General features: G+C 57.8%; 3 protein-coding genes across 3 annotated transcripts; 1 reads left to right on the top strand and 2 right to left on the bottom strand.

Annotated features, from left to right (window-relative positions):
* Positions 1 to 50: 50 nt before the first annotated feature.
* Positions 51 to 1,574, bottom strand: B0I36DRAFT_358624 (2-nitropropane dioxygenase; the record flags this gene model as incomplete). Its single annotated transcript, XM_046157996.1, has 5 exons — positions 51 to 150; positions 214 to 390; positions 491 to 576; positions 652 to 1,340; positions 1,451 to 1,574. The coding sequence occupies 5 exons, from the start codon at positions 1,572 to 1,574 to the stop codon at positions 51 to 53; spliced, it is 1,176 nt and encodes a 391-aa protein (XP_046019512.1).
* A 5,092-nt stretch (positions 1,575 to 6,666) lies between these two features.
* Positions 6,667 to 7,304, bottom strand: B0I36DRAFT_392442 (uncharacterized protein; the record flags this gene model as incomplete). The annotated part of the gene is given in 3 exon segments (XM_046161433.1): positions 6,667 to 6,769; positions 6,893 to 7,256; positions 7,268 to 7,304. 3 exon segments carry the CDS (start codon positions 7,302 to 7,304, stop codon positions 6,667 to 6,669), a joined length of 504 nt encoding a protein of 167 aa, XP_046019511.1.
* Positions 7,305 to 10,428: 3,124 nt separating this feature from the next.
* B0I36DRAFT_232959 (uncharacterized protein) lies at positions 10,429 to 12,171 on the top strand (the record flags this gene model as incomplete). The annotated part of the gene is made up of 1 exon (XM_046149194.1): positions 10,429 to 12,171. One exon carries the CDS (start codon positions 10,429 to 10,431, stop codon positions 12,169 to 12,171), a length of 1,743 nt encoding a protein of 580 aa, XP_046019510.1.
* Between the last annotated feature and the right edge of the window lie 532 nt (positions 12,172 to 12,703).

Below are 12,703 nucleotides of genomic sequence, written 5' to 3'. Positions count from 1 at the left end.
TGGGATCGAGCGCGTTGGAGACTTCTGTCGTCTCTGAATAAAACGAGGAATCATCGAAGTCCTTTCATGACCTTGGCGGCCTCCTCTCGCACTTTCCGAGTGATCTCTGCCGCAGGCAGTTCTTCTCTGACCAGACCGACACCCGTGCCACTGGGGTCATATCAGCAAAAGTAATATCAATATAAGCCTTTTCTGGTACAGGCCGAAACTTACGACCAGGTGACCATTCTCGAAACTTCTCCACGGTCCTTAGCCTTCTTGAACATTGCTTTATTCTCGTCCAGAGACAATCCGCCAACGTGGTCAGTGTAGGACGGGTGCACAATGGCTCGGCCATCGTAGAATTCAGGCCAGGAGTGGTTGCCTTGAACGTGGTCGTGGATATATGCTCTGCGCAATGCCTGTTAGCCCTGGTTCAAGTGTGCTGTGGCATTCTTCTGTAGGTCTTTCAATGCAGATATTGTGAGGAAGGGGATAAAGTCAAACGCACTTTACCGTGTTTTGGCCGCCATCTGATGTGGACAGGATGGCCTGCCGCTTAAAGTCCTGCGCATCCGACTCGGTGGCGACCATGTACTGGGATTCTCAGAGTTAGCCTGGCCATACAAAGAGACGACGAGGCCCTGAATTTTGACCACCGAAATCACTCACCCTCGTGCCCAAAACCGCTGCGTCTGCGCCTAGCGCCAAAGCAGCAGCAACTCCACGGCCATCGACAATACCGCCGGCAGCCCACAAGGCGATCTCGCGTGTCCCGCCATCACTCCTGCCGTCCTCCGTCATGCTGGAGAGCATGTCCGCAATCTCTGGCACCAAGCTGACGATGCCTGCACCACTGGCAAACTGGTGCCCTCCGGCGTCCACTCCCTGGGCCACGATGATGTCCGCGCCGTCTGCGACCGCCTGACGCGCCGCTTCCACGGTACCGACCTGCACGGCGATATGCAAGTCCCATGGTCCCAAGACCTCGCGATCCCCGCCATCGCCTCCCGAAGATCCGCTGGAGAGAGCAGCAGCAGTAGCAACAGCAGCAGCTTGCCGCAGCGCCTCGACAATCTTGCGGATCGTGCCTGGCCGCTCGGGTGATGGTGCAAAGAGCCATACAACACATGGCCTGTGCCTGGCGAGGATAGGCAGTGTCGTCGAGTTGAAGTGCTCCACGGCGGATGCGTCGTACGCGACGAATCCAACACCCAGGGGAAGTGTGGCCGAGGAGTTGCACCCGTTGGCGCTGCCGAGATGCCCTGCCAAGAGCTTGCGCGCGGTGGTGAGCTGCTCGTCCAGGGTCTTCGTCACGAGTGCGGAACCAGGCTTAAAGTCTCGGCCTCCTTGAATGAAGCCTTTGTACTCGTGAGCAGGTGCGCGTGGTTTGTACGTAGCACGGGGGAGATTATGTCAGGCGCGTGGAGGCCGTCGCAGCGGATTTCACCAAGTCCCCAAGATTGCTTACCTAGTCCGCCAGCCTTGGTCACCTCGGTGGCTAGCCTCGCGTTGGTGACGAAGTCCATGGGAGCACTGATGACCAGGGGATGGCTCGTGGTTGGGAACCACCTCCTCATTAGAGTGGCGGCCATTCTGTGGACGATCAAAGATGTCGTGCCCGTCACACGGAAATTGCCTATTTCACCAAATGCAGCAATGCCAAGCGTTATGGTGCTCCGTCTGCAGAAGAATCGCAGACCTTCAACAATTATTGGCGAACGTTCTCTGCTGCTTCTCAGCTCAGACGTTGTTCGGAGCACGGGCGGATAAGTTGCCAAGGAGGGCAGTCTCTTCGAGGTTCAGGCACGCGATGACCTCCAACAGGGACACGGATGTCAAAGATCGCGATATTATTATGTTGCTCGGTTGCTCAATGGTAAATCGACATGATGCTTGAGTTCTTAAATGAGCTCTGGCCAGCCGAGGTCAAGTCACGTCATAGCCGAGGCCTGGACCGTACAATCTTGCACGATTCGTGGTGGGTCCGCCGGGTCATGTGGGGAAAGCGCGGTCCTCGAACCGCCCAAGACTGCTCAGGACTGACTGCATGATGTTGTTGTCCATCCTGTGCGTGTGCATATCCAGCTGTCAGTGTTGGAACCCAGCACCCCAGACATACAAACTCTTCCAATGTCAGCCTCTCTTGTCACGCGTGCCAAAAGACCGGGCGGACGGATCATGGTTGCTACGTCGGACGAAGGTGGCAGGACACAATATTACGAACACGGGTATCGATATTGGAGGCGGCAAAGGTGCAGCAGGATTTGACAGTTTCCCGGTGTCTGAAGCGACTTGCTGGGTATTTGTCCATCATTAGACACTGCCGAGTGAGGGCAAGTGCAGTGTGATGGATACGTCAACCGTCAACAGCGCAGTGGGGGGGGCATGGTCCATCATCAGGCTTGCTTCGTCTTCTTTGCAGCTGCACTGATGCGGAGAAAGCCGTCGTCAGATTGTCGACCTCGTCTGTAGCCCGTCAAGAGCATACAGGACCCTTTGGGCGGTTGACAACGCAGAGTCACCCCAAGTTACGCCTGGTTGTGACTCGCGAGGCCCCCACCTTGGCAAAGACTGTGAACACGGCGTTTCCATGGACAAGCACCCGATCCGGGTCACCGACGTACCGGTAAGCACATGGGGACACGGAACAAGGCGGATGCGGGCCCAGAGGCATCAATCAGCAGGACCATGTCAGCAGAGCGCAGACTGGGGACACTGCCAGGCTCAGTCTGCTGTGGCCGGGCGCAGGCAGAGGATGTGTCGGGGACCCTGGCCAAGTGCAGCATCTGTCGAACTCGTGTTGCTTGCGCCGGATGGATATTGTCAAGTGTCACCTACAGGCGTTTCTGCCGGGTCGCGAGCTGCTGTGTTTGTGTCAATCAGCCTTCGGTGGCTGGGTGAAGCAGGCAGGCGGGCCGGGCCAGCCAGCCACGGATTGTCCATGTGAGACATCAAGTGTCCATGGCCGCCTGCCCTCGCGCTGGCACTGCCTATGGGAGGCGAGGACACGAAGTTGGCCTCACAGCGTCGTAGTCCAGGACCAAGTCCTACCGTCTGCTGGATATGTCTCGGATCTGCATCGAGTTCGCGACTGCCTGGGCGGCTGCTTCTTGACCATGGCCACAATGTGGATGATGCCGGGTGAAGTGGCCAAACAAGGTGCCACACCACCAGAAAGGGGGCAAGGGGCCTCGACGATCCATGGGACACCGAAGAGGACGGACTGCTCGAGGTCTGCCTGTCGCTAATATCCCCCAGGACAACTGGAGGCGGCTCTATTGTCTGGTGGCTGGCAAGATGCATGGACTCAAGCTGCGTCAAGAGTTGTCCGCCTCGAGGAAGGCTCGATGCCCATCCGCCCCACTACCCTCGTCTTGACCATGGCCCAATCAGCGCTGGGCATTCGGCTAGCACCTTTTGCACCGGCCCGCCCGTCTTCCCGCCCCTCACCCTTCCATGTACGTATCCTTTTTGGATGCATGTCTTCTCCTCCCTCTTGAGCCGTCATCTGCCACACAGCATAGGCTCGACGATGCAGCGCTCCTCGGTGCCCACTGCTACACCTCGCCTTCCCTTTGCTTCGCGTCGCTCTCGAATCCTGTCCCAGCCGTGCCTTGGAGAGGCGTGGAGCAGTAGGCCTGGTTACCCGGCCGGCAGCTTGACACTGGTCCAGGGCCATCACTGCGCAGCAACGTAACTACGGTACGGAACAAATGGCACGACCTAGCAGGCGAGACAATTACGGAAGCACATCCTGGCGACAAGCCGAGGCCCAAGTGTCCACTTGCTCAACGCCACAGGCTGGTCAGCGACCGAACTTGCAATGTATTTCCGTACCTGCAGTCACCAGTAATCAAGAAATCTACTAGGCCGAAACAAGACTCGCGACCCTGCGCTCGACGCCCGTCCAAACAACTCTGTCCGGTCTCCGCCAGCATCACCAAGTGTTCTTTGCGCAGGTGGAAGCTGGCTGTCGTCCTGGATCGCACAAGGTTTGGTCCTGGCGAAACGAGGTCCCGCCCAGGTCGCCCGCCGAGAGACAGAACGCACTCCAAACTCAGAAGTGACGCGGCGCCGATTTTGACTCGGGGACTCAAGTCAATGTGACTGGTGCCGACTAATTGCCTACATGCCTCAATTTGTCGACCAGGGGGAAGTCCCTCAGCTGAGCGGAAAGCCAGCGCCTATCCCCCGCCAGCGAATCAGCAGGTCCTCGTCTGGTTGGCCAAGAGCAACACGGCCCCCTACCTCGCTGGTCCAGCAGTGTGCTTCCGCTAAGCAAGCAGGTGACGCCGGCGAGACATCCGGAATGGATACCCTTGGGCCATGCCATGGCGGTCTACCGTTTTGCACAGTGTCGCTGCATTGAGCAGCACCGAAACACCGAAACAGCCACACGTACGCGCGGCATCTCGTGAGAGGGCCTGCTGCTCCCGTGCCCAGCACGGCTCCGGCAACCTGCCACCGCCGTCGAGGTCGGTCTCCACCAGAACCCATACGCCAGGTAACTTATTCAGACTCGTGCCCCCCTTCCCCAAGCAACAATCCAAGACGAATCAGGCTCATCCAGCTCTCAGCCTAATGCCGGATCGTCCTCCTCGCGCAGGGTTGGCGGGCAACGGTATCGAGTCTTAAGAATCAGAACACGAACATCTCCAAACGACCGCCTCTATGATCCAACACAGATGTTGTGTGCAATCAAATCAATGTTCAGACAGGCGTACAGGCTCCTGCAATATCTCCTCATTCGGCGGGGTGCATACGAGTACGGGTTGCAATGGATTGGTAAAGTGCTCCAAGGCAACAGATCTTGGTAGATTGAGTCCAACAACTTCCGGAGCGAGCTGTCTGCCGATGCGTCTGGCCATTTCTCCCTGATCCCTTGGACAAGTTAGCGCACTTTCATCCTATCTATCGATATCGTGCTTGGTCATACGATGCACACTGCGTACTCAGGTAGCAATTACGCCAAAACTGGTGGAGTCTGTCCACAACACGAGTCGCAACCTCACACAGTCTGGTCATCCTCCTTGCCTGATACTGTTCTAGAGGTTCGAAACCCGCCAGGCGGTGCCATTGGTCAAACGAAAGTGTAACCGTGCTGGATTTTCCTTCCATGCTTCAGCGAGGTGCGAGACTTGCCCGCCTTCAGGTGTCTCAACTCTTGTACATGCTCTGAGTACTGCCCTCACCCACCGGTGACGGTCGCAGCTTTGAGCCTGCAGGCTTCGGTGGGCGCCGCCACTCGGCGCAAACTTTCAAACTGTCCACGAGCAAACACCCGAACAAAAGTGCAATCGCCTGTGGCATGTACGCCCATTTAAAGTGGAAAGCAGTAAGCACACAACAAACACGGCGGACTATCTATGTGGAGGCGTGCTACCATAGTAGAGGATCTGCAGCTGCCGTCATTCCATCTGACTGGAAAAGACTTGCGTTCACCTGCCGATCTCTAGCTGTAACAGCACCAGTGAACCATACGGGGCACGACACACCGTGAATCAGTGTTCGCTCGCAGCCGCTTTTGACCATCTATCGCTGCATCGAGACAAACGCGCTCGGCCTAGGTCGAACCGTAGGACAAGTTTATGCGAGGCAGGATGCAACACGTCCGGGCACGCTCCAAGAAAGCCACTCGCCTCCTCATATGCATCATCATCCCCATTGCCTTGTAGGGGCCCGACACCGAGGTGGTAGCCTGACTCGTCCCATCTAAATGCACAGTTCGTGTACAGCTCGAATTCACGCTCACACTTTGAGCTACGATAGCATGATGGTCGGGCGTGTACCCAAGCTTAGCACTGGCGCCTAAAGCGGATGCACAACTTCGGAACGTGGCTTGAAACTCGATGTTGCCGATCCAATACGTCAAAACAGGCAAGGCCATGAGAATGAGGCCTGGCATTCAAGATTGGCAAGCCAGGCAGATGAGGGACTGCGCTAGCGAATGCATAGCAACCAATTCCAGCATGGGATGTTCACATGGTGGATGTCCAATAGGTGCGCGTGGAGGCTCAGGGATTGATGAGACAAGGGCTGCTCCAGCACTGTGCAGCTGGTGACCGTGCCAATAAGAAACGGACTCGAGCCGCACTGGTAGGACAGGCCGGCCGGGCACCTGGGCAGTCAATTAATATTGGAGAGACTGGCACGGGCATCCGGCCCGTCATCGCTGGGCAAAGTATGCCAGCGCTTTAACCTTGGAATGACTCTTGACAAGCCTTTAGTGCACACAGTTTCTCCAGTGACAATGCACTGTTGCGCCGCGCTTAGCATTTTTTTTTTTGGCTGTTACCCACCAGCCAGCCACCAGGGCAGCCTTGTCGGCTCCATCCTGACGACAACGAGTATTACTGCGTATGCCCTTAGTACGAGGGTACACTTCCCAAATACTCGCAATCGGCTGGTATTACGCAGCATGCCTGCACAGAAATGTACGTATCATATCCGAGGGTGCTGGCAGGATCGGCTCTGCTCACTCGACAAACAATGCCCAGTCCGACAGAGGCGCATGCAGCTAGACCCGTCCCCGAAACAAGGAAGGCAGACAGGGCAGACCAGAGTCACGCGGCACAGCAGCGAAACATTCCATATTCAGCCAAGTATGGACCAAAGAGCATATTACGCGAGGCAGTCCACTCGGCCTCGGAGACATCGCGGACTTCGTGGGCCGTGCTAGAGCCCTTAGTGACGATAGTGCCACTCGTCGCCTTGTGGGTACAGGGCACGACGGACGTCTTTGATACGCTCGATACGAGCAACAGCATTATGGAGGGCGCCCGCCGGCCTGGATCACACGCCGGTTGTGTCTGCAGAAGAGGGGAGGGGGGCGAGCTGCGTAGGCAGAGCAGGATCTAAGACCCCGGTCTGAGTCTGGCTGACTCTGAGGCAATGAGGAGGTGGGTTTTACCAGGTTCCACCAGCATGCGCACTAGGACAGGCGTAGGCAGATCCACACAGGACAACTCTCGCCCGCCCGCGCGCCTGAGTCCAGCCTGCCAAATGGTTGACGAAGGGACGGATGGTGTCCAAGGTGTCGACACCAATGGGTGCACTGAGAACGGCGATTGTGTGTTCGGTGCTGGCCCCACGGACGACAGTGCAGCGCAGGTGCGTCCCGACGGACGTTGTCTCAGACCATCCACAAACACTGACGAGCAGGGTGCTGTCCTTGTCGTGGCCAGAACTTAGTGAGCCCGCCAGGCCGGCCGGACTGATGTCCCGTGTGTCGAAAGTGTAGGAGTGTGCGGGTGCCGTGTTTCTCTCCAAGGATGCTGTTTATTACCTGTGGCACCCACGACACGCACCACCCATGCTTGCATTTGCCAGAGCAGAATCTCGACGCCTTGGCTAGCACGCACGCTCCCCCCCAGACCCCCGTTCTGACTTTGGTTCGTGTTGCTGGTCCTGCTCCCAGCGCTGCAAACTCGCTCCTTTTCTGCGTTTTGGATGCTGCACCCACTTTACGACCATCGCCTCACACCACCTCCACCCTCCACCATACTCGCGGTACCACCAATGACGGGGCCTGTCCGAGTCTGAATTCGGCCGTGGGTCAGTCTGGTCGCCTTGCGTTCCTTTGGCACGAACCTGGATGGCGGGACCGGTGGAGGATTGTAAGAGCGGACGTTGTGAATACAGCAAAGGCCCTTTTGCCAAAAGAAAGCTCCAGAAGCCGCAAGTACCCCTGGCTTGTGCGTAGACACGCCGCAGGTTGCCCCTCGTCATTACGCAGCGCGTCACCGCCACCGTCATAGCCCCAAGATAGTTCTGTCCCTAGACAGATGGGCGTGGAGGCGGGCGAGCAGGCATGCGAGGCACGGAGGCACGGAGAAGGCAGGGCTCCGCAACGAATGGCGGCCACAGAATTACTCCCATGCGTGTGTGCAACCGTTGACCCCGACCATCCGTGGATTCCTTCCCAGTGGCTCGCCTGCCCGCCTGCCTGCCTGCCTACCTTAGCTAGGTAGTTAATTAGAATCAGCGTCAGGAGGAGGCTTTGCTCAGGAGGCCGATGCCTTCTCCGAGGGCAAGCGAGGCAGGCTAGGCGACGCAGCCCGTGGCAGAGCTTGCTTGGCTGGCTCGCTGGCTAGCTGGGCACCCATGGATGCTGGATCCGACCATCAACCCCCTCTTTGGGCAAGTGGTCTCCGGAGGACGGACAAGCCAGCCCAGCCCAGCCCACGCCTTTTGGGGTGTTGGTGCAGGAAGCGCGGCCTGCGAGTGGAGGGATAAGCCCATGCCGCGAGTAATCCAATGGCATGGTCCGGCAAGCTGCGCGCAGAGAATGCTCCTGGGTTCTGTTCCGGGAGTGGCTCAGATATTATTAACATATACCCTTGCTTCACAAACCCCGTCAAGGTCCTGTGCCAGTGATTACGGTGTCAGGCGGGATGGGCGAGTGATGATGCATCACCATGGCCTGCTGCCACGGGCGGGCGCCAGTCAGTGATGTACTACTGTAAGGGTGAGTTGCAGCATTGATTAGGGGGGGGCGTGGAGCATGTGCGATGTGTTGAAGTGTGTGTGTTGTGTGTGTGTGTGTGTGTGTGTGCGTGTGCGTGTATGTGTTTGTGCACGCCCATTGCGACACGGACGAGCTGAATGATGGCATGTGCCTGTCTGGCACACTCTGCGCGACCGACAGAAGGGATCTTTCGGAAGACGACACGACCATCCCACCCCATCCCAGACTGGCACTTGCAGAGGAAGAGGAGCTCGCTCACGAGGAGGAGGTGGGATGTGGAGGATCAGGGACGCCCTGGAGGCGGCCGGAGTGAACCTAGACGGGATGGTCATGGACGGACGGCAGGCAGGAACGGTGCAAGTGGGGACGGGGGCACCGTCTAGTCCACTTGCAAAAGGGTCCGCGCGAGGGCTGTGTACTGTGCCGTACTGTGCAGAGCAGTGCTGCGCAGTGCAGTGCAGTGCTGTGCTTTGGTGTGCTTGCTGTGTGTGTTCGTTCCGTAGCAGACCCCCGTCGTCGAGGCACGCCCGCCCCGACCTGTCATGGAGCCAAATTGAGGAGCACGCGCCCCTGGGCCATTACTTGGCTGGTACCCGCCCAGAGGCCTGAGCCCTGTGCTGGGGCGGCGTACTCCACGAGTCTCCGACCTCCAGGGCCGGCTGGCTGGGCTGGCGCTGCCTGCCTGCCTCGCCCACACTAGCGCGCCTTCCAGAGCAGCGCCATCCAGCACGCCCTCAACACCCGCCCAGCCAGGGCTCCACGCCTTGAGCCTGTCCAGGATGGGACCACTTTACACCACTTTGTGCCCTTGACCAGGCCGCCTGGTGGAGGCAGCATGCTCGCTCAGTCCCTGCTCGCCGGCGCCAGACCAGACCGACCACAACATCCGTCATTCGTCCATTCATTCATCCGTTCATCCATTCATTCCGTCGTCATTCTGTTCCAGCCTGGCCAACATTGTCCATCCACCGGCTCCAGGCTCCTGGTCTCTCTTTCTTTGTCTCGCCGCACACCTATAGCCAATCCAACTACCCAAAGCAACCTCCTCGAGCCTCACCCCTTGGACCCACGCCAGCAGCTGCCGGATATCAGCCTGCTCAAGTCGTACTAAACCTTTTCCTTCCCTCGCCCACTTGATCCATCATCCTGTCGAAGCCGCCTCCTAGCCGGCTTCTCTGTTTCCTACACGACTTATCAACCCAGCCGTCCCCAAAGTTCGACTTCGACTTCGGCTCGACACGCAAAGAGGCACACTGTCTGCTCTCCTCCCAAGATCGACACCCAGCAACACAGCTCGAAGCTTTTGCACGTGCTCCGCCCTGACGAATCGGAGATAGAGTCCTCGACAAACGACGGCTTGTTTCGGAAATGGTACACGATTAGGAAACTGGTCTTGCCATCAAGCCAGACCGTCAGTCGGCACCCTCCCAAACAGCTGCTCCATCCTCCCAGCTAGAGAGCACCAACCTCGCCCACGGCGGTGGTGGTCTCGACCTCTTGTCTCCATGTATTCAGCGACTGCTCACTCGAGCCTCTATCCGTACTCTCCACCTACCACGGGACATTCTGCAGTTCCGACAACAGGACCCTCGTTTCCCTCCCTGCTGGACCATTCTCGACGGAAGCAGCCACACTCCCACTACAACCGCGAACTGCCGTATCCCACGGCCGGCCTCCGCACGCCGCCCAGCGACGACAACATGAACGCAACCTATGTGAATCCCGTTCTGTCCAACTCATACGAAAACCATGTGGCTCTTGCCAGGCAGCCTCATGGTATGGCCTCGCTCTCACGGCCGGGACGCAACGCTGGTGAGCCATTGGTGAATCAGCAGCAATTCGCTCGAACCAACACGCACACACCACAACAGCACCACCACCAACAACAACCGCAACAATTACCCCAGTTTCAGCAGCAACAGCAGCAGCAGCAGGTCTATCATGCATCACAGCAAATACCTACTCAGCAGGCGGCATCCATGTACTCCCAGCAAGCCCAGCCACTCCCAGTACCACAACCAGCCGTGCATGTACAACAATCACAGCAGTACCGACCACAGACGAGTGCTCCTACATCGCAACCACCGCCAACAACACAGTTGCCAGTAGTCGAAAATGTCACCGCGGCCAAGTGGGAGGGCACAGTCTCGAAGAAGGAGTCCAAGATGGTCACACACAGCCTCGATATGCCTCGATGTATCAGTCCGAACGGCGGACGCCTCGACGACTTCGCGGCCCTCATGACTTGCTTCTTCTGGTTCGAAACCATGGACACGATACGCACAGCCGAGCATATCAAGGACCGCCGGCCAACCGAACCCCTCCCGCGGCTGTCACAGTATACCGAGCCTTGCCCAGCCTACAAGAAGTGGGTTCACGGCATTCTCACCACAACGCAAGTCACTCAGAACGTGGTGCTGCTGGCCTTGCTCTTCGTCTACAGGCTCAAGAAGACCAACCCCAAGGTGAACGGCAACCCTGGCAGCGAGTACAGGCTATTGACTGTGGCTTTGATGCTGGGCAACAAGTTTCTGGACGATAACACTTATACCAACAAAACCTGGGCCGAAGTCAGCGGCATCTCGGTTCGGGAGATCCACGTCATGGAGGTCGAGTTCCTCAGCAATATGCGTTATGGACTGCTTACATCGAAAGACCAGTGGCAGGATTGGCTGTCGAAGCTCGCTTGCTTCCATGAGTACTGCGAGGTAGCCAAGGCGGATGAGATGCACCGCCAGACTGCCTCGGTCGCCGCGGCTCTCAGCGCCGTGTCGCCCTCGCACTCCCGGTTCTCGTCACCCTTGCCATCTCCGACCAACATCTTACCCTCCAGCATGCCAAGCGCGCCATCTCCCCTCCATGCCTTTGCCGCATCTGCTGTCGCCCCGATCCCAGTGGCGCAGAACTGGCCCACCACTTACCACCCCGCCCCATCGGTATCTCCCCATGCTGCGAAGCCGAGCCAGGGATTGGCACGCAAGCGTAGTCTGGATGGCAGCACAGACGTCTTTGAGCCTGCAGCAAAGAGGATGCCGCGGCAACCCCCGACGGGCCCGACAGCCATGCCTCGCCATGCGATGCCCACTTCCGATGCTGTGCGTTTGCCTGTGCCTCAGCTGTCTGTCGATACGAACCAGAATTTTGTGAGCCAGCAGGCACCCGCAGCGATTCCGCAGACAACGTTTCACCCAGTCTCGCTGCCACCCCTGGGGCAAGGCATGCGGGCCATGGCGACGGTCTATCCTCCTGTCAGCGCTCCTGTGACTACCTGGGCTACGCAACCCCCCGTCATGGCGCCGAGCGGCCCCCAAACTCCAACAGGCATGTCTGCCTCGCACTTTGGCACTCCTTCGAAGCGCCACAGCCCCGGCAGTGTGGTACAATTTGCATCCTCGCCATTGGCTGATCCTTACGCCGCGCTCACGCCCATCTCAAACTCTCCTTCAATTTACCTACAGCAGCGCGCTAGTCCCTACAAGCCAATTCGCCGCGTCAACACCCTCCTCTATCCGCCACCCTCGATGCCTCTGACGGAGTATCACCTGGGATCTACTCAGATGCACTACCAGCCACTTGGCCGGAGGAACGACCTGCGGACAGGTATCGTGCCCGAGTTCTTAGGATCCGGCCAGATGCAGATGCGCTATCTCACACACACGCCAACCCATCAGCAACCACAACAACAACAGCCGCATCCTCACCAGCACCAGCCACACTACTAGCAGCAGTTGGCTTCCTTTCCTTTTTCTGAATGTATCCATCCTTCAGCAGGACGGGGTCTTAGACGATAGAGGCCCTTCCGCATATGATGACATGGCATGGCATCCAATCAACTGTACATCTCTTGACATAGCATGGCCGGCGTTTGGCGATGCATTACATATGGACGCGGGTATTTGTCCAGGCGCGTCTTTTTGTCTTTTCTGTATGGTCAGGCGTTTGGACCACGAAGTCTTCTGCATTCACGGCGTTCCTGGTTTTTCGATTTAGCGGCCCGCGAGCATGGATCATGTTAATGCGCCGTGGCCCCACCAAAGGCTTCTTAGGAAAACAACACGAATGAACAATGGTCTGCCACTCTTAAAGACAACTTTGCAATTGATGTGCCGTGTGTTTGACGCAAATGTTTGTGATATAAAGTGAGGACTGGAAGACCTGAAGTCAGTTGATGACGTAATAAGGGTCCTCCCCTTATCTCTGGTCTTATCGCGCTCTAGCTTTATCTTATCAATCTTTAAATCCTTGCCTGAGCCG

This window comes from Microdochium trichocladiopsis (genome assembly GCF_020744255.1).
Source record: "Microdochium trichocladiopsis strain MPI-CAGE-CH-0230 chromosome Unknown B0I36scaffold_1, whole genome shotgun sequence".
NCBI classification, from domain to species: Eukaryota; Fungi; Ascomycota; class Sordariomycetes; order Xylariales; family Microdochiaceae; genus Microdochium; species Microdochium trichocladiopsis.
This window is presented reverse-complemented; position numbering and strand designations above follow the sequence as displayed.